Source organism: Diadema setosum, chromosome 7 (genome assembly GCF_964275005.1).
Source record: "Diadema setosum chromosome 7, eeDiaSeto1, whole genome shotgun sequence".
NCBI lineage: Eukaryota > Metazoa > Echinodermata > Echinoidea > Diadematoida > Diadematidae > Diadema > Diadema setosum.
Genome location: NC_092691.1, coordinates 1,508,840 through 1,530,342, shown reverse-complemented (window position 1 = coordinate 1,530,342; position 21,503 = coordinate 1,508,840). Strand labels below are relative to the sequence as shown.

General features: G+C 37.1%; 1 protein-coding gene across 1 annotated transcript in view; it reads left to right on the top strand.

Annotated features, from left to right (window-relative positions):
• Positions 1–21,276, top strand: part of LOC140230973 (pyroglutamyl-peptidase 1-like) — a 39,631-nt gene extending 18,355 nt beyond the window's left edge. Inside the window, exons 2-5 of the mRNA XM_072311117.1 lie at positions 13,554–13,723; positions 19,436–19,549; positions 20,058–20,185; positions 21,044–21,276. Of these exons, the coding sequence (XP_072167218.1) occupies positions 13,554–13,723; positions 19,436–19,549; positions 20,058–20,185; positions 21,044–21,218 (587 nt within the window). The 3' untranslated portion in view covers positions 21,219–21,276. The remainder of the gene's footprint in view (positions 1–13,553; positions 13,724–19,435; positions 19,550–20,057; positions 20,186–21,043) is intronic.
• Positions 21,277–21,503: the final 227 nt, after the last annotated feature.

Genomic DNA, 21,503 nt, shown 5'->3' with positions numbered 1-21,503 from the left:
ATGGTATGTGGCATGATACATACAATATGTACAAAGTGCATTGAAATACTATACCCAGCATACATGTATGAATGTGTGTATCTCCCATATTTTCTGAGAATATATTTTAATTACAATCTACTGTACACCAGTATACATTTTACCATGCAAGACCAGTCATATGGAACAAAAGAGCTTGCATACACTGTAATTGATGTCAATGCCCTTTTTGATGTTGATTGATTTCAAAGCATACCAGTGCGAGAAAATTTAGAATCATCATTGTTTTAATTTCTTTTAAAGTTACTCGGACTTCTGATTTTGAACTATCATTGAACTCTAGATATGGTATAACTGACATTGCCTTTGCACAAACAATTATAATTTTGCCAAGAGCTTTATGAATCAGGCAATATATCTGAACATACTGTACGTGTACTGTCCAATGATATTAGCAATTGGTCAGGGACAGCAACATGCCTTTTTGTCACCAATTTGACAAATCCCCTATTCTATTATTAATACAACAAGTATGAACGTATGAACATACCAGTCCTTCATGCTATAGCTTTAGTCTGAAATGTATTCTTCGAGATATTTTTCGTAAAAGTCATGAACCACATACAAAATACAAGAATGTACATTGTATGAATGCAATGAATGTGAACATGCTTGTAGTGTGGTAGTACAAGTACGTCAAGTGTGTCTACAATAGATTATAATATGGTACAAAATTGTAGTATAACAGTGTGCATGAGTGATATGGTAGTTTGTACACTGTAAGTACATTGTAAGAGTTTGGTATTGATGCAGTATAGTGTTTGCACTCATGTTTCAAGTTTATTTCACTTTTATTTTAAGTACTCTTTTCTTCTTCTTTTTTTTGGAGGCATTCAAGCACATAATGACTCATTGCAATAGAAAACGTACAAATTATCACTTTCATGGTATTCAAAGAACTGCTGTGATAAAAGAAGTGTAAGTACTTGTGAAAATTCTGCTCTTTATCGTACAAATGATGCTCAGGACAGAGTGGATAGGTGAAAATTGAATGAGCAAGTTTGTTTGGAAAGTATCTGTTAACAAAAAACTAGAGCGTCCTATTCTCAATGATCCATGAAATAGGCCTGTGCATCATTTGTGTTATATAATGGGCCTGTACATGTAAATTCATGAAATTCAACCTTTTTCCTCATCATGTGTCCAGTACACTTACATTGTACAACCATGGAGCTACCAAAAAGATGGAGTAACAACGAAGGCCACCAATATTACGTAACCCAACTACGAGCGGTCAGTTCTGACAGACTTCAAAGCACCGCACTCGCTGGGACGGCTTAACTCGTCCCGCAGGGGATACTTTGGCAAACGATGCTCCGAGCCGCAAAAATGACGTCATACTCACCGACATTGCACATACAATATAGTGCTGTATCAAGTCGAAAACTCGACTTGCAACAACATATGGCTGCGCAAAACTTTGCTGAAGACCACGCGCATGCGCATAATATCCACAGGCAAAACAGAGGAGATACCGAGTGCAGTGCACTTTGAACGAACTGAATTGGCCCATGAACAGCGAAGGTACTGTACAGTGTATTGTCGTCATGCTTTGTGACTGTGGCGAGTACATACCCTAAGAATAAAATTCTTAATAAAAATCCCTCACATTTCTCCACATATTTCAATATCTGTCCGTAAAGCTGACATTTGAAACTACAATCTTACGTAAGTGTTGACTGCGTACAATTGCGTACATTTTATCTATACCGTTGTGAAGCCAGCTGTTATTTGTCTTTGTGTTTGTTCGGGACAGCGTGACGGCCATTATTGATTGTGTCGAGAGTGCAGTGTTTGTTTACATGCCGGTCGTATCATATCGTGATTTACATACTAAACGACGGTATGACATGTTAAACAATTTGTTACACTGCAGATTCACTATTTGTAGCTATAATTAATTCAGAATCATGTTAAATCGAATATGCTCGAAGTCGACGGGGCAGTTGCAGTTTGTGTAGTCCCATGCATTGAGGTTCCATGGTGGAACCATGGAGCTAGGTAGCTCCATGGTAAGAACCAGTTTGCGAACGTGCTGCGGATGACGTCATTGTGCGTACGCACTGTCTCATCTGTCATCGCTCTTGCTCACGGGGGCTTAGCGAGGATTACTTTTTACGAGTCGGCTTCGAGCATCACTTCAAAAGGACCCCAACCGTTGTTACTCCATCTTTTTGGTAGCTCCATGGTACAACACTATACAAGGCTTGAGCCCTGGTTCAGATTTTACCTTACGCATGGCCATCACATGGGCATGTGAAGCTTTACAGATCTTGAATAAGTTACATACACATATACTTTATAAAACTGCTACACTTGTACAGGGTGTGATATTTTAGTACTTTGATAACTATTCTTTTTGTTTTGTTTTGTGTTTTAGGGAAGGGGGTCTTTATGATAGTGATTAAATGTATAGTTTGACACATCATGATCTTTATGCATGGGATGATGGTGAAGTAGAAACAAATTTGTTAAAATAAACAGATGATATAAACAGATGATATTTTGAAACTGTTCATGAACAGTCACTGAGTTTTGTACAACAATATTTATGTCAGATGTGTCAGACAGTGATATTAAAGTGACTGTACAGTATTGGTGGAGGTGGAGATTCAGGTTTATAACATTCCTAAGCGGAATGAGAAACCTCTTATGTAATATGAAAGAGCATGTAAATTTTAAGAAGGATTCAACGTTTATTTGATGACAATTGGTTTTCAAATGGCTGAGATATCCCAAAAAGTGATAATAATAAAAGGCGACAGGCCACGTCTTTTTATTAGGATTTCTTTGTTTCACCTTGTTTTTGGATATCTCAGCCATTTCAAAACCGATTTTCATAAAATTAACTGGATACCCCTTAGAATTGCATGCTCTTTGACATCTCATACTGTAGAGCACTGGTTTCTGAATATCTTGCAAAACGTTAAAAGCTGAATCCTCACCTCAACCAGAACTGTACACACCCTAGAACTGATGAACAAATCATGACAACAAACATAAAACGAGATATTAAACAAACGTGATGCACATGGCAAGAACAAGTTTCTTTTCGCTCACTCTCTCTCTCTCAATTTTTCTCTACAGAGTAGTTCTCATCCATGATGAATTTCCCATTCCTTGTCTGGAGAAATGAGGCATTATGTGAGACAAAGGAATACTTAACATTGCCATTCACATAATGAGAACTGAGCATTCCCATTAACAGAAGGAGACAGTTGGTCCATACACTTCTCAAAGATGTATTTGCTCTGATGACATGTGTATGGCTTCAGTAACAAGGACGTGGCTGGTTGCCATGGCAACATTTATGGAGCAAATTTCCTTGAGAAGCTAGATTCTTCACACAGTACAGATTGGAACTGTGGTGTGATAGTGAACTGGGAGAGTATCTCAAGAGTGTGTGGTTGTGGTGGTGGTTGTTGGAGCTGCCATGGGTACTTAAATGTACCCCCCTCGTTTTCTTCTCCATTACCCCATTTAGATTTTTTTTTTTTTTTTTTTTTTTTTTTTAGAACACTTTGGGCAGGTTTCAGAATCTCCTTGAGGAGGTTTGAGAGCCCGCTCGAAAAAGCAGTCTGTTGTCTGTTTTTACTGCTCGGGCTGGTTTCACCCAAGCAGGCCTGACTGGGTCCGTTCTCATGGTAACCAAGTTTCCCTCTGATACATGGCGCGTGCTTTTGAATTTCTTACCGTACAAAACCGCAGACGCGATTGAGTGCGAAAGTGTGCAAGTTGTGTGATGTTTATCAGCAGAAGTTGGTTACTACATGTATGGCTGGTTTGTTTACGTTTATATCTGGGGATAACCTTCAGTGATAACTTCTTGGTCGGCAAAAAAGTGGCTTCCCGAACACTCTAGCATTTATACTGCAGCTTAGTCTCTTTGAGGCTGCTAAAGCAGGCTCTTAAACCACCCGTTATACGTACTTTCAGAACCTGCCCTGATAGGACCTGATCCAATCTCCTTTTCTTAATCCTGTCTGTTTATAATGAGCTGAAAGGCTGCTTGAGGCTGCTTTAGGAGTCTTCAGAACCCCCCTTTTGCTAAGTGTATAAAATGGGGTACATATTAACCACCTGATGGGTGCTATCTCAAAATGCTACTGAGAGATTGTATACATGCAAACATTTGCCAAGTGGTGATGATGAACTGGTTTAAAAAAAGGTCCTGTTTACCTTTTGGAGCAGTGATTTTAAAAATGTTCAAGACATCACTTTTGATGCATACAAAATTTGTATGTGTAGGTCACTTGTATCACAAATCATCCTACCATATTATAACATTTGTGCAATAAAGCTTAGAATATAAGGAAATATCACAATTTTTCTCATTAAACCATAACTGTACAAGAGTTTAGTCTGGAAACACTTTTATTATCTATACATATTGTTTACATTTTGTATAACAATTACTTACATTGTAAAAGTAATCAATTATAGTGATTCCATTTTTTTTTACATTGGTTGTTTCTATCCTTAACTCACAATTATAGAACTATTTGAAAGCACTAATGCTGGGTTTTGTTTCATCTACAAATGGTATGCCTTTACCCCCATCATTATATGGACCTATGAAAGCTCTGCACCGTTGTTCTGGCACTAGGCACTGTTATGGGCATTCAAATTGAAAAAAAAAAGAAGCTATAGTAAATTCAAATTAAATTGTATACTTTATACATTATTATAGACTAAAATTTGATGAAATGAAACGAAACATTACTGGATAAAATGTTATATATCATTAATATTTGTTTTTGCATCTGGACTTTATTCAATATACATTATAGTCACCTTTAATACTGATGATACTCAATACTGATAATTAAAGTCACTTGTATGCACCTTGTACACTTTGTAGACTAGCAATTTTAACAGTTCCAGAAGTGTTTGCTTTTTCTGTACAGATTACAGTGTATTCTATCCTTTTTTGTACCTTGTAGTGGCATGGGTAGGCCAGTGCAAGAGCTTCTAGCAGCCAAGTATCATAGAGAATGTGTTTTAAAATAAAAGCTTTGTGCTGGTTCACCAAATTCTGTGCTGCTTGGCGACTTCTGGCCATTTACACACGCGCGTAATAATGATTCGAGCAAATGGTAGTTTCTGTAACCAAAACTGAAGGGCTTTTAATGATGGAAGTTAATGTATGATATTAACAAGATACAGTGTGAAGACCAAGAATCCATACTACAGCAATACTGTACATGTAAAGTCGACCATTAGCTGAAGCCTCAATACATTATAAACACCACTTTATATCACCCCATGCCATCAAAACTAAAGGTGAATATGAAACCACATTTTGCTTTGTATAAAGTTAATAGCTGTCATTCAGTGTGAACAGTAGTGCACGACGTTACACACATGAAGATTACTATTACAGTGTTGAAATTTTATAGTCATGTGTGTACATGCATACAGTATCACCTATAATTAAATGTAGGTTGATGACCTCTTGTGAGCTTTAAAGGGACTGTACAGTACTGGTTGAGGAGGGGGTTCATGTTTTCAACATTCCTAAGTGAGATAATGAAAGGCCTCTTACAAAATATGAAAGAGCATGTAATTTTAAGAAGGATTCAACGTTTATTTGATGAAAATTGGTTTTCAAATGGCCGAGATATCCAAAAAAGTGCTAATAATAAAAGGCGACATGCCACAACTTTATTAGGATCTCTTTGTTTCACCTTGTTTTTGTATATCTCAGCCATTTCAAAACCGATTTTCATCAAATAAACTTTTGATACCCCTTAGAACTGCATGCTCTTTGACATCTCATAGAGTGGTTTCTGAATATCTCGCAAAACGTTAAAAGCTAAATCCTCACCTCGACCAAAACTGTACACACCCTTTAATAATGGAACTATTTTTAGTTCCTACTTGTAATAATGTTGGTGTTCATATTATTCCCAAAAAGATCATGATAGACTCTGTCATAATCAAAGCACATTCCTGTTTTCTTTTGGTTTTTTTTTTTTTTTTTTTCACACAAGTACAGGTTTTTAGTAGATGTCCTTGATTCTGGTCTCTCATTATCACAGCAAAAGATTTTGTGAGTCAAGGAATTTTGATTTAGACTTAATTTTGTAAATAAAAGTGGTTATTTTTTCAAGAAACTCAAATTGCTTTAGCATGAACATGTAGATCACTCGAAATCCATTTTCATACATACATTGCTCAGTTCTGTTCCCATTATACACGTACAATCCCTTTATGAGTCATGTACACTCATATTAAAGCGGAATACAACCAAATGTCATTTTCCTCTTTTTTTCCCCCTTTTTTTCAGGGGGGGGGGGGGGGCAAATAACAAGGTTATGCATGAGAAGAGATAGATGGATTATGAGACCATTTCGTATTCATGCTTCAAGGGGATTTTGCATAATGTGCCAAAAACAATTAAAGGACTCATCTCTTGATATATAAGGGCTCCTTTGGGTATCTTCAGTATGAAAGTAGCTGTGACCTTTAATTCTAAGGAGATTTATTCCAGAAGTCTCCTGCCTGAGGGAGGGGAGAGGAGAAACGTGCCTTGCGTGTTGATCAGGAGCTTTAGCGTGGCAGACACACTGGAACATGCAAGAATATTCCTCCTTCGTTGGGATGTAGCTCCAGCAGTATTTGGATTGCTTGCCTGCTTACTGTGTGTTCTACCTGTCTGTAGAAACCCACTTGATGTTCTTTGTAACATGCATTATGTGAAACTGAAGCCGTAACATGACATACAATACATACCCTCATAATCCAATGCGTCCGGTGGTGCGATATCAATGTGAGGAAGTTCAAGATGTTCACATTCTAATAATGATAGTAGCAATCCTTTGACCACTTGATATAAATTTTTCTATGAAATAATTGTAGGTTACATGCACACTACATACAGATTGTATTGGAATACAATAAAATGACTACATTGTTAGTTGCATGGGGTTTTTCAATGTGGTTATGCTACACCGTGTGTGATACTCTATACGCCGAATATTTCGCGAGGTTTTTATTTTTGCGAATTTCGTGAGTCGTGTGCTATTCGCGAAATTAAAAACATGCGAAAATATTGACTCTAATCCCGATGTGGATGTGATGTACGTGTGTACATTTCTCCGTTCAGTGCAGGACTCCACGATCGCGAATTTAATCACTCGTGAAATCATTGGGAATTCCCGATTCGCGAAAATTTAGACTCGTGAAATATATGGTGTATACAGTATTTGCTTCATGTATGCTTTCCTGTTTGTTTGTTACCTTCGCCAAGGGAGGAGGTTATGTTTTTGTTACCGTTGGTTTGTGTGTTTGTGTGTTTGTGTGTTTGTGTGTTTGTGTGTTTGTTTGTCCTTGTGCAAAATAACTCAAAAAGTACGTAGTTTAACAACGGATTTGGGTGAAACTTGCAGGAAAGGTTTAGAATGATACAAGTAACAGATGGTTAAATTTTGGTAGTGATCCAAGAATTTTTTGGGAATTTATGAAGGATTTTTTATATTTTGGCAGGTACATGTAGGGTCAATGAACTCGGGAGTTCAGGCTGCGCTATTTGAGGTTTGCATGCGCGCACTAACGTGCATGCTCTAGTTTCTACTAGGGCGAGGCGCGCCATGCAGCTGAGGGTTTATGACGTAACAAAGGCTTCTATATTGGGAAATCGGGCGACTTTCAGCACACAATGCTATTAGTACGTATGGGTGGAAATCTAGATGGAAGAACAAGATCAGTGGTGGAAATGAGCTGCATGCTTGGCGGAGGTCTGCGCTCTCAGAGTGCTTCTCTAGTTTGTTTTTTTTTTTTTAAAGCTGTCATGCCTCTTTAAATATTTGGAGTAATTACATGTAGTGTAGAATTATAGATCTGGGACACATCGTGTGTAATGTACAAATACAACTGTAGGACCCTTCTACACTGTATTTGTTCAAAATACATGCATCATTATGCAAAGCACTTTACACAAATACACAAATACATTGTACACGCGCAACACATATCAAAAATCAAATTAAAACTGAGGATTGTGGAGTATTAAATTTGATGTTTCCCTCTTCACATCTTTGTACTTCATGTACATGTTGTACAATGTCTGTACAGGGCTCGACATACAATATGTACACCAGGTGGCCCAGAGTCACTAAAAATTGGTTTCCGACCACCAAATTTCCATAGAGGCTATCTATTGATGGCCTGATTGGGCACTTAATATTCAAAATGAATTATTATGTTTCCATTCTGATATTTTAGGCCACTACATTTCTTTTTGGGGCAGTGGCCCAAATGGGCCACTGATGAAAAAAGTTTGTGTTAAAGGCGCATAGTCCCGGTAGTGTAGAGGGCGCTGTTGAATCACCGTTAGCATTGATACGAAGATTGCCGAAGTTGAGCTGTCATCAGAAATGAAGCGCGTAGATGTTGCTATAAAGTAATGTTGCCTTCGTTGTCTTCTCTGTGCATCACGCAGTCTTTAGTAATGCCAGGGTGCATGCATAATGTGCTTTTTAGTATGACATCACAAAAGAAGTTTGCTAAAGCTGTCATCCCCCTCAGCCGAATCATGAGCCGAACTGTGATCGGACTTCTTCGGACTCGGGGAAATGGGTCACAGCGTAAGCGCTATTAAGAGGAGTCAACAGCGTAGGTCTCTATTGGAAACTTGCGCCGTGTGCCCGTGTACGCATTTGACTAAACCACCGGGACCATGTGCCTTTAAGCCCTGTACAGTAGTAAAACCCAGCACTGAACATCAGGAACACTGATTCGTTCAGATTTTGTTTGCTTGTTTGTTTGTTTGTTTGTTTTTTCAGCAGGTGTTTTGTGGTATCAAAACAAGTGACGTGAAAACTGATAAGATCATGGATAGAAGATGATATACTGGTAGTCAAGATACAGCAGAAGTCATTGACGTCATTGATTTGTCTAGAACATTAATGATTTTCTTGGTGTTTCATTGTCGAGTAATACCGGCATTATTAAGAAAGAGATATGAATGCCCCTTTATTTGGGATTATATGATTGATTGTATCACAATTCTCTCTGTTACATATTAAAAGGTTAATTTATTTTCTTATTTTTGAGTGAACCAAAGTACCATGGACTACAGGCACTTGAAATTAAACTTGTCCCCCATCGTCATGTATTTTAGGACACTGGTTGATTCAATGATAGGCATGTCTCCAAAAGGTTCAAGTTTACCCCCCCCCCCCCCCCCCAACACAAACAGAAAATAAATAATTAACAGCAGAGAAATGCATACCTTTTGAAGGCTTCATAAAAGTAGTCAATATTTTTGGCATTAGTAAAGTACAGGCACTACGCTTGTGAGTGGGCATTTCTTAATGCTGCTAAAATTGTCTGGCAGTGTTTATGAAAAGAGTTCTTGCCAAAAAAAAAAGCGAGCACAAAGGCTAGACTTGAATGGGTGATGTGATGCTGAAAATAAGCAAGTCACTTTTTAACCAGGTTAGAAATCTGACGTGCAATGCAGGAATACACTGTATTATACAAGTGCAATGCTTTGATAACTATGAACTAGAGAGGTGAATAGTGTATTGTCAGCCTGTCTCCCACTCACAATGGATGTTCGAGAGAGGGTGACGAATTCCAGTCAATTGCAAACACTTTGGTTCCAATATGGTGCCTTTGTTGCATCCGCTTTTCCTCTTCAGTGGTTCAGAAAGAAACAAGGTCATTTTGAGCTACACAAACATGAGTTAGATATTTCCTATTTACGGCTGAAGAAAGAAAGAAGTACTTTTTATCAAAAGTAATGTAACGCTAGATAATGATAATAGTGCCCTCTTTAAGTGCTGAAGTCTGTCAAAAATGATGCTCATGGGGCTGTTACATCACCAACATGAACTATGGGTCCTACATTATACAACCATAGGAAAATTAAATGCAAAATGGCTACTGCTGGCATATGCACAACACGTAAAGAATATTCTACACATCTACATCTACAATAGTGTAGGAATTTCAATACCCAGGGGGACCCTTCATCCAAAGGCTTCATCCATTACCAAACACTAATGGAATATACATAATGGTACTCTATCAGAAAAAGACAACAGCTACTACTGAGAGGTAAAAGAAGGTAGTAAGTGACTGTTTTGAACAAATGGTTGCTCCACCTCACATGTACGTGTACAGACTGCCAGAATGAACATTTCTCTAAGGTATTGTTGTCTGTGTCTGGTTGAAAATTGTTCACAAATGTTATGCTAGTCAAAATTCCTTTTCATGAGCATATACTTTTAAAGTCCTTGAGCAAAAACACAATAACAAGAGTCAGGATATGAGATTAATAAGGCAAGCATTGATGAGCATTATCCAAATGGCACTGAGATTAGGGAAAATGAAAGTAAATAAATGGTACACTTCACCACAACCCTACAATATACTGTACTTTAATCACATACTATTCTGATTTATGTATTTTATACTAAATGGGGATTTTTTTTTTTAATTGATTTAACTGCAGTTTCCCAAGATTTTCATGAAAGGTGCTTTATATCGACCCTGTGCAGTTTACATGAATTTTAAGATGAATAACCTGACAACTTGTCTACTAAGAAGAATAATGAAGAAAAACAGGAAGCTTTTAGGAGGACCCAAAGACAAATATAGACTGTAAGGTGCTGGTATTGTTAAAGTGAAAGCTGAAAAAGTAAATGTAACTTTCACATTTGTATGTTCATTTTTTTTTTGTTGTAGTTGTTATGATGATTATCATTATTATTATTATTATTATTATTGTTATTATTATTATTATTAATATTATTGATATCATTATTTTCATTATTGTTACCATCACTAGATGATTGGATTGAGTTGCCATTGATTATTAACTTCTAGTTCTACTGTTGCCATCATTATTTGTTATAATTTCAGGACTTACAATATACATACTGTAGCTCCTCTCTTAGGCCTTTGTTGCTAGATACAAGTGTAGTTAAAAAAAAATCTGAGTATTGCCTTGCATTCCAAGTTCTCTAGGAATTTATTTATTTATTGATAGAAGTTAGAACAAACTTGTACAGTAGATACACTGTATGTGTACACATATTTGCAGGTTTCTATGTAAACTGACATGTCTGTAAAACACGATATATTCGCGGCATGAAAATTTCGCGAATTGGAGCCGACGGACTTTCTCGCAGCATGAAATTTTCACGACTTGCCACTGGCATCTGATGCATATTGTGTAGGCAAGAACTTTCACATGCATTTTGATTTCGTGAATGTTGCCTCTCGCGAAATTCATGAAATTAAAATGCACGCGAACATTCCTCGTTTTACAGTAATCAATTTCAGGGAGTCTTTCAGCCTACTGAAAATCATAAGATGAAGGTTTTAAAGCATGGTTCTTGTACAGTTTTTAGCCCGATGTAATATATAACATTATCGTTTAAAATCATTGATATGGATAGGTGTACGATGTATAGAAATGTTGTGAAGCAATACATGGTACAGAGCTGTTTTATAGTGATATGTGTGTGAAACGTACATTTTAGATCCATCAGACAAATGGTATGTTCCCTTCAGGCAGAGGGTTGGTTAAATGTCAAGTGGGGAGAGAGACTGGTATCATGTTTTCTGGCCCATTATCACATTTATACAAAGCAGACCAGAGTGAGGAAACCTTGGATGGTAATTAGCAAGGTCCTTGCAGCCACTTTGTGATATACTGTGTACATTGTAGAGTCTGCACAAACACTCGTAAGGACATTGTTTATTTTTGTGCTGATTGCTTGTAGCATGTATGATTCTGTACTTGTACATGATGATGTAGGCCCTATGTCTCATAATATTTATTAATTGTAATCCATCTGGAAAGGATTTTGTTGAGTTTTTTTTTTAATAGTGAGATCTTGCCTTTTCTTTATTGTTTAATTAGATTAGTTTCAATCATAAGATCTGATCTATACTCGATGTCATTTGTGACCACATGTGTGCTATTGTGTTCTGTAATTAAATTATGGATATTGAGTGTAGCCAATTATTTGTGTTAAAAATTGAAAAATTTTAAATGCAGAAAATTCATATCATTGTATGTGTATACAATCAGAGTACAAATGTATTTGTAGTTGTATGATGCCTTTGAATATGAGATTAGTCTCTCTTTTTTCAGAAACTGATAATTCCTAGGTTTATTCTTTGGTTTTTGTTTTTTACGAGTATTTGAAGCATTTTTCAGTTGCTGTTTGACAGGGAGAATATTTGGTGTTTGAATATAATGACATGTTTTCAATACTTGTTTGGATAGATCTAGATATCAAGAGACCTGCTTAGTTTACACAGAGTCTGTTGCTATTGGAAACCAACATTAATCTATTGTGCATTCACTTTTGAATTACAATCATGGTATCAAATACCACAGTGATTTGTTGACACCATTTTCATTGGCGAAATATTAGGGTATAAAAGGATAGCACGTTAATTCACTTGGTACTGTGTACTGTTATCCTCCTTGAATTAATCATGGTATTTCTGGCAAGCACTGGGCATATCTCCTACAGGGAAAGGAAAGGGAAGTGTGTCGGATCATGTGAGGAATACACTGCTGTACAAAGGATGGTATTTTGTGACAGGATTCACACTCAAATCTCACATGCATATATTTCAAAGTCTGAAAATACAATACTACAGTAAACACCAGTGTTTTATGATGTATTTCATGGTATATTTTGAGATTTACACATTGTAATTGCATTCAAATTACGAAATACAATGTAAATACGACAATATTTCACTGTCAATGTGAGAGCACCAAGTATTAGCACTCTGTGCGAATGCTTGGAGGCAATATGTAATGAATGCCTCTGATGATGACCCTCCCCTTAGCCATCAGGTGTCCTGTGAATTTCATTTCCAGTCTTGTAGCAGCTGGAAAGGAGATGAATAGACCAGTGACTGATGTCTATCTTTACCATCTGCAATTATCAGACTGAGTGACAAAATCTCCCTTTTCTCTCCCCTCCCTCTCCCTCTGTACGTCTCTCTGTCGACCATGACCTCTTTACCTGTCTGTCTGTCTTTCTCTTCCTTTGTTGGTATTGTATGTCTGTATGTATCTCCCTTTCTGTCCGTCTCCCCTCTCCCTCTCCATTCACCTGTCTGTGTCTGTCTCCCTCCTGTCCCTGTCTGTCTGTCTGTCTGTTTGTCTGTCTATCTCCCTTTTATTTACCTGTCCATCCATCTTTCTCCCTCTTTTTCTGTTTGTCTGTCTGTCTGTCTGTCTGTCTCCCTTCTTCCTCCCTCCCTCTCTGTCTGTGTCTCTGTTTGTTTGTTTGTTTGTCTGTCTATCTCCCTATTTGTCTGTTCATCTATCTCTCTCCCTCTTCTTTTGTTTGTCTGTCTCCTCTCTTTGTCTGTCTGTCTGTCTGTGGTACATCCCTTCTGTCCCTCTCTGTCTGTTTGTCTGTCTGTACATCCCTTCCGTCCCTCTCTGTCTGTTTGTCTGTCTGTCTACCTCTCTCCTCTCTGCTAATCTGTCCCCCCCCCCCCCTCTTTCTCTTTCTCTGTGGATGAAGGCTTTGGACCCTTTGGGGAGCACAATGTGAATGCCAGCTGGGTAGCAGTGCAGGAGCTTCAGAGGATTGGACTGAAAGATGACATCGAGCTCGTCGTCAAGGAGGTACCAGTCATCTATGATGCAGTAGACACCACCGTGCCTGCTCTCTGGAAGGATTATGACCCAGTGGTAATTATTAACTATCATCTCTGTCACAGTATTGCCAGACTTTTTTACAGTAAATTAAGCCACCTTTAATACCGGCAGAATGGCCCTAGCATGAAATTTAATTCCCAAATCAAATTTTTGTTTGTCGTGTCATGACAACTGAGTTTTAAAAGCTCTTTCATATGATACAATCATTTTTTTTTTTTTTTTTTTGGTGTGTGTGTGATTTTTTTTTTTTGAGTCTGCAAGCCTTAGGGCCCTTCTGCCGGGCACTGCAACAAATTTTGGTTTATTCTGTGGAAGCGATCTGTAATTTTTTGGTGGACTGAACAATTGTGAGGATGAGAACACTGTTGTAAAAATGTGGAGAGATTTCATGTTGTATTCAGAATAAACTGTCATCCCTGTGATATTAAACCTGGAATAATTTGTGGTGTGGAAATTTTCACTTTTTTTTTCTCTCTCCTGAACACTTATGAAAGTACAGGTAATAACACCAATTGTTAAATTATCCTGTATTATATTCTGACACATTTTGTAGTCTGTCATGTTGGATAAAAATTGGGACTTTTGAAACAGTCTTAGCTAAAGTATGTAATAGTGAAACAAAAAGATCAGTTGTACAATAGTAGCTGTTAGCAACTTTTTCTGTGGAAGATTGGCCCACTATTATGTCTGGATAGTGCATAACTTTTGAATAGGTATCCAGTATTTGAAAAACATTCTTTAACTATTTCTGCATTCACTGATTCCACATTTATTCGGGGTAAAAACAATCAATTTTGTACAAATATTAAGAGAGAAATAAAAATTGGAATGTCATTCTAAAGTCGCAGTGTAGAAGAAGGGATGTTGACATACACTGTCGTCATGGTTACATCTTTGTAATGCTCCTTGTCGTGATTGCATCTGTTCGTTTACATTCCCCCCCCCCCAAAAAAAAAAAAGAAGAAGAAGAAGAAAAAGAAGAATAATACAATTTTTATATGGAAATGTAATTTTCATGGCGCACTCATGATATCAGTGACTAACTTATACGATGCAAAAAGTATCAGTAAATGTAATATTTCAGCCCAGGTTTTTCAGTCTCTTGTACAGTAGGTGTGTGTGTGTGTGTGTGTGTTTGATTGTGTGTGGCTTTCTGCATTATATATATGTACTAGCTGTACTCCCTATATTGTATGTATGAATGTTCTGTGGCACTGGTGGTGTATTACAGTCGGTGTTTTGGCCAACTGCTGTTGTTCCAAACATAATCTGTCTGGTGACTTTTTTGGAAAACCCTCTGAATTGACTGTGAGCAGCGCCAAAAGAAGTAGGGCATATATTACGCTTCATAAAGCAAGCTGTTTGTCAGCCGTGGGACTACATGCATGGAGACCAAACATTTCAATAAAGTCTGCTCATCACTGGTTTTGTACCATCAAGATTGCATGACCTATTTAAGCATTGGGTAATGGTAATGGCAAAGTGGAGTGCTAAGTGCTCAAAAATCAATGTGACCCTATGCTAAATGTACCATTTCTTAGTTTGCCATGCAAAATGTTCATTCGTTTATAACACTTGTGATTCTGGGCAAATACAAGCTACCCTAGTACATGTACATGTACTTTAGAATTTAGAGGAGGGCTTTGCGCTGTAAATATTATTTCCTGAAAATCTGTGATTGTTTCATTGTGTGTATTTTAAGTAAAGGTTCTCTGGTATGACTTCACAGTCCTGAATCATTTCTTCCAAATTATCAAGGCTTGAAACTGATCATTATTATTATTTTTATTATTATTATTATTGTTATTATATTTATTATTATCATCATTATCATCAACATTATTATTATTATTATCATCATTATCATCAACATTATTATTATTATTATTATTAGTACTGGGTATTATTATTAATTTATTCATTTTTTAAGCCACCAGGAACTTTGAATTTGAGAATATGGTGGCCTGAAAAAGAAATGGAGTGGTCCAAAGTGAAAGAAAATTGGAAGATTCGTCCTGAGTTTTAACTGCCCAATCGGGCCACTGAAAGAAAGCCTTTTTAAAGATTTGGTATGGCCCGCCATCAATCTTTAGTGGCCCTGATTATCTTGTTAGGTCATGTGATAGGATGTGCAAGCAACGTAATGTCAGCGGTTTCATGAGTTTATACTTGATGTGGTGACTCTGTTAGAATCATGTCCATGCTATTGATTCTTTTGACTGACTGATGAGACAACACAAGTAAATCCCTGTTTAATATAATGTGTGTCCTTCGATGCCTCCTATTATAGTTCACAGTGATACACATTTATGTACATACAACTGTAGTATAAAGTACTGAGAGATTCAGAGGAAGAAGTGTTGATTTTAAATAGAGATTTGCACATGAGCTGGGTAATCCTCTCATTAGAGTGACATTAAAGTCTATAGGAAAATCCTCACAAGGTGTAGTAGTTGTAGCCTTGATGAGCTTTCTGTGCATTCATTTTTGGGCCTGTTCTTTATTGGTAACACTTGTTACTTACTAATAGGTTGTCGTGCTACTTTCTTTCCATGTCATTTACAGTAGGACATGGACAGTTGGGAGATTTACGTATAATGTGCCTGATGAGATGGCAAATCTCGCATTTGGTGATCTACACGTGTGTACAAAACGTGTGCATATACATTACACAAATTTTTCACCTTCTTTGCTTCATAACATTGCAGAAATACAGTATGTGACAGAGACATGAAAAGGGGGGGGGGGGAGATACAAGTACCTAGAGGTATAGATATTTACATTTTAGGATGCTGTCTCCATGATAACTTGGCATGCTATTTTATAGGAAGCTTACGCAGTGCCTATTTTATGGGTTCAGACAGCACACTTGTAGTTGCTATGGATGGAATACAGTCATTATATGATGCAAAATTCAAACATAAAATTCTCTGCAAAGATACGAGCTCAAGCTGTATCCTCACCATGCCAGAGAAATGGTGCTCTTATGTTTATGCCTTCATAGTTTTATCACTTAGGTTTACGATTGAGATTATGTCAATGCATGACTCTTGAGTTTGGTATTCAGGAGTGCCCATGCTGTAAGCTGCACTTTGAAGCCAGAGCTAACTGTTTTACTTTTTGTATAGGATGAAAAAAAAAGGATTTCTGCACTGTACAAAGCAAAATGTAATTAAACAAATAGCACTACCAGACTTTATTAACTGACAGGGTTCTAGAAAAATTTGACCTTTGGTTATTCCTCAAAACAGTGATTTATTCTGTACAATGTATGTCAGATAGAGATTGCTTGAAAGTAAAAATTGTTTGTGTGTGATGAAAGCAATATATGATATAGTAATACAATGTACATGTATGTTGTTATAGATGTGTATCAGTGTGTGCATCTCCAAATGTTCGAAGGTAGCTGTGTGTGTCCTGTTTTGAGGACGCCATGAAGACACTGAGTCTATGGACCAGTGATTAAAAAAAAAAAAATAAATAGAATAAATAAATAAATAAATAAATCCTCCAACCTAGAAATGGATCTGTGTCTATCAGCCCTGGTGTGAAAAGTTGTCATTGCTGTAAAGTCACAAATTGTGGACACATACAATTATGGTCCCTTGTTAAATCATTCTGTTTATCTCACATATATTGTAGTGGGCAAAGCCATTTGATGATGCCTTTAACAAAAGTGTGTGTGTGTAGGCCTATTTGTTTGCATGTGTTTGGCCTTCAGCAGTGTGGATACGATGTAGGCCTATTAATCTGTGTATGTGTATGTATGTAATACAAAGTGTATGTGTTTGTTTGGTTGTTTGTGTGTTTTGTTTTCTGCAGAGTGCATACTACAGTGTTCTTATATTTAACATATGTACTGGGATTGTGTGAATGTGGTGGCTGTTGTGTCCGACTGCTTGTGTAGATCCTAGACTTTACGATCACAATACTATCAGTAACAAGTCATACTGGTAGGATGGACTGAAACCAGCAATAATACCACACTTTAAAATAGTTACCTCTTTATTGTGTGTAGCATTCAAAAAGGTCATCCAAAGGTCATCCAATGAAATACTGCTTGCCCTGTCAAATTTTACTTGAACCGATGAGGTCTAAAGGTGACAGTGTACAGGATGGTGTACTTACATCATAAAATTTAAGATCTTTTGTAATCCTGTATTATACCTTTGTGACAGATTATACGTGCCTACAGTATGTAAAGTCTTTTCCACAAACATTATGGTACCAGCATACGTAAGTTGATATCTTTGTTGAAAACTGTGCAGCTAAATGCAGGGAGTTACATAATTTATTAGGAGAGATAATGGCCATTTGTTGGCATCATTTATGAGTATTTCTTAGCTTTAAAGGGTACTGCTGAGGAAGGTCTTTTTTTTCCTGTATGACAGATACAGTATGCCACTCATGAACATACAGTGTACAGTACATGTACAGCTAAAAAATTCTTACCCACTCCACAATTGGACAATATAATGTACACCAGCCTGTATCTTTTGCCAAGTGATGACCTGTGTAATGATAAATTCTGTAAATATTATCAGATATTTCCTTGTTTTCATTTCACAAAAATCATAGCTACCCATTGTACAATTCATATGTAAATGATACAGAGTTATATTTCAATGACTTGTGCTTGTTTATCAAAATCAGATATTCCACACAAAAAAGTCTTTAGCCTTGGAGTCACCTTTAAAAGCCATCTTTTCGTGTGAGAGTGTTGGGGAGAGAGTCATCAACTACATGTAAATACTTTTGAGAAAGAGAGAGAGAGAGAGAGAGAGGGAGAGAGAAAGGGGGGGGGGGGGAGTCTTGTTTTTCATTCACGTTTACAAGAGAAGAATTTGTTTGCAAAAGGAGTTATCTCCATTCCTGTCCAAACCAGCTATTTAAGAAAGCAGTAAGAAAATGTGGGGTATATTTAATCACAACTTCCCAAGTATTCCTTGTTATGCAACAAGTAAGAAATCATTTCAAAAGTTTGAATTTACTCTCCCTGATTTTGCTACCAAACCCTTCCAAATTTTGTTACGGTTGCCCACTGGCCACTGAGAACCCATCACTTTTTTTTTTTTTTTTTTAAATAGAGGAAACCAAATACTCATTTATACAATATATGTAAAATGCAATGTCATTTTTGCTTAAGTCTAGATGTGTGATTACCAATTTGTGGCTGTTTCATGTACACTCTTTGATACTACAATTATGTACATTACTATTTACAGTGATCTGCGGTTATTGATTGTGTAAACTTGAGTATTTAGCTTCACATGGAAATGAAACACAAATTACAACATCTGCTGCAGACTGAATGGGAAAAAAAAAGTCTGGGTGAGTGCAGGGATGGGTAGCTACTAGTATCATCACTGTAGATAGGAGTTTTGGTCACTTAATATGTGAAAATACATGAATTTATACAAGACTTTGAATACATACATGTATCTTCAATTTTGCCTGTATCTCTCTTGTAAGTTGTTAGTTTTTTGTTTAGATACCTGTAAAGCCTATAGATTGTATGTCCATTCCCTCAATTAAGTACACCTTTAAAATTGATGCTCTCCGTCTTTTATCCTGTTCAGGACGAGCCCTGAGTATACTCGGGCAGGTGTCTATGGGAATTGCGCGTTGTAGCAAAATCAGTCCGTCCTCAACGGGTTAAGATTTAAAAAGATTCTTAAAATTGTGTTTGGGCTATAAAGATTATATACATGACATTGTGTCTGTTTTGATGTCATATTTTTACAGTTGATGGTTCATACTGGTGTGTCTAGTGTTGCATCAGAGCTGACATTGGAGCAACAAGGGCACAACAAAGGCTACAACAAGCCAGATGTGGCAAGCAAGATCCCAGAGACTAAGGTAATGAATCTAGATTTTCTGTTTCCAGGGAAGTTAAAGCAGTCCACTTGTAAAGCAGCTGTTGATCATTTTAAGATGTGTGTTCAGCACTATCTGAGATTCAGTCAGGTACACATGTATGTTTATGTATCACAGTGATGTTAGAAGAATTGGAAGCCATAATTGTAGGGAAGGATGCAGTTTCCATGGGAACATCCTGAGTCACATTTTCATGAGATATGATCCGTAGAGTACATATTTTTCTTCAATTATTCTCACAATTTACATTTTATGAGATCATGGTCTAATTTAAAAAAGATGTTATCATAGCAATTCTTGAACTGGAATGCCAGCAACTCCCCGTAGCAACAGAAAATCAGCAAACAGGATTCATGTCATTTACTATGACACTTGCCATCGCTTGAAGAGTTGCTCTCATAACATCTTTTTAGCTCACATGAGTTTTGAAATAGAGCCCAGGAATTAACTGTACCTGTCTCCTCTTGTTGGTTCTTCACATATTTGACAGAATTTTCACTGCATCGTGGATGGACCGGACTGTATACTGAGCCACGTCAACATGGCTGTAGTATGTGACGAGGTCAATAGGTCAGAGAACTGCCCAGTCAAAGCAGTAGTCTCCTACAATGCTGGAAGGTAAGGAAAATATTCAGGTGAAAACATAGTTCTCATATGCCTGCAGAACTGTCGATTTTTGCTCCAAAATGTACACTTATGGATAAGAAATATGTGAATGAATGCCATTATGATAACACAATTTCAGTCAGGTAACCAGAGAAATGTGAAATATTGAAAAATTTATGCAAAACAAAATGTATTTTGTGAGGTTTGAAATTATTTTTGCGAATTGAGCGAATGGGGTGCTGTTTGCAAATTATAGAAGACACAAAATATCAACTCTGATCCTGACATGAATGTGACAAGCACTTTTACATTTCTCTGTTCATTAATGTACTCCAAGATCGCGAATTAACCACTCGCAAAATTGTAGGGAAGTCTTGATTCACGAAGCTAGACTCACTAGATACATATGGTGTATAGTGCATGTTTATCAGTAGTCCACTAATTAGAAGAGCTGTTCGTCATAAATGCAGTGAAATAGTGTCACAGGTGTTGTGTTTGAGTGAAAAGATGATCATTATATCTGCAATGGTGCAATATTAATGACAACAGCATGCAGTTCTTCAGATTACTAATATTTTTTTGTTTTATTATATTCTTTATTCGAATTTTATTCGATATCAGGTCCACGTTAACGATGAAATTTATATGAACAAAAATAAGCACAAGCATTATACCAATAATGCCTTTAAAGAGTCTCTAATGTACAAAGGAGTAATTTAATAATAGTTCTCAATGAAAGATGAGTTTTTAGTGAGAAAGCAAGATAAGTATTATGGTAGATGGAAAGTTTTGTATGTCTTGCAATGATGCCTGAATTTTTGAACATTCTTTCAATGCTCATGTGATGAATTCATCCTTCTCTGCTCCTAGGTACCTCTGTGGCTATGTCTACTACCTTTCCCTGTATCATTCTTCAGAGAGCTCTGTGTTCATCCATGTCCCTCCGCTGAGGCAGCCGTACACCGGCAAACAGCTGGCAGAAGGCCTCCGACTTGCCATCCTGAGCATGCTCCATCAGATCGAAGAACGCGATGCCAAATCATGACCCCACCACTCCTCGCAGCTGCTCTAGAATTCATTTTTTTTTGTCTTAAAAGAGTTCTTTCTTCTCAATCTCTCCTCATACTGAAGTTGCAGTTATCACTAGATAATGTACATCTCTCTATCCCTGTAGTACTTCTAATCACAAGCAAAATGTTTTAAGACTGTAAGATGGGGCAGATATTTCTGATAGACGTCATTATGTGTTGTGTTTGGCTGGTCAAGTGACAGCTTGTTCTGTGTTTGATGCTTTTTTCCACCTTCTGATAATGTTAGATGAATTAATAGG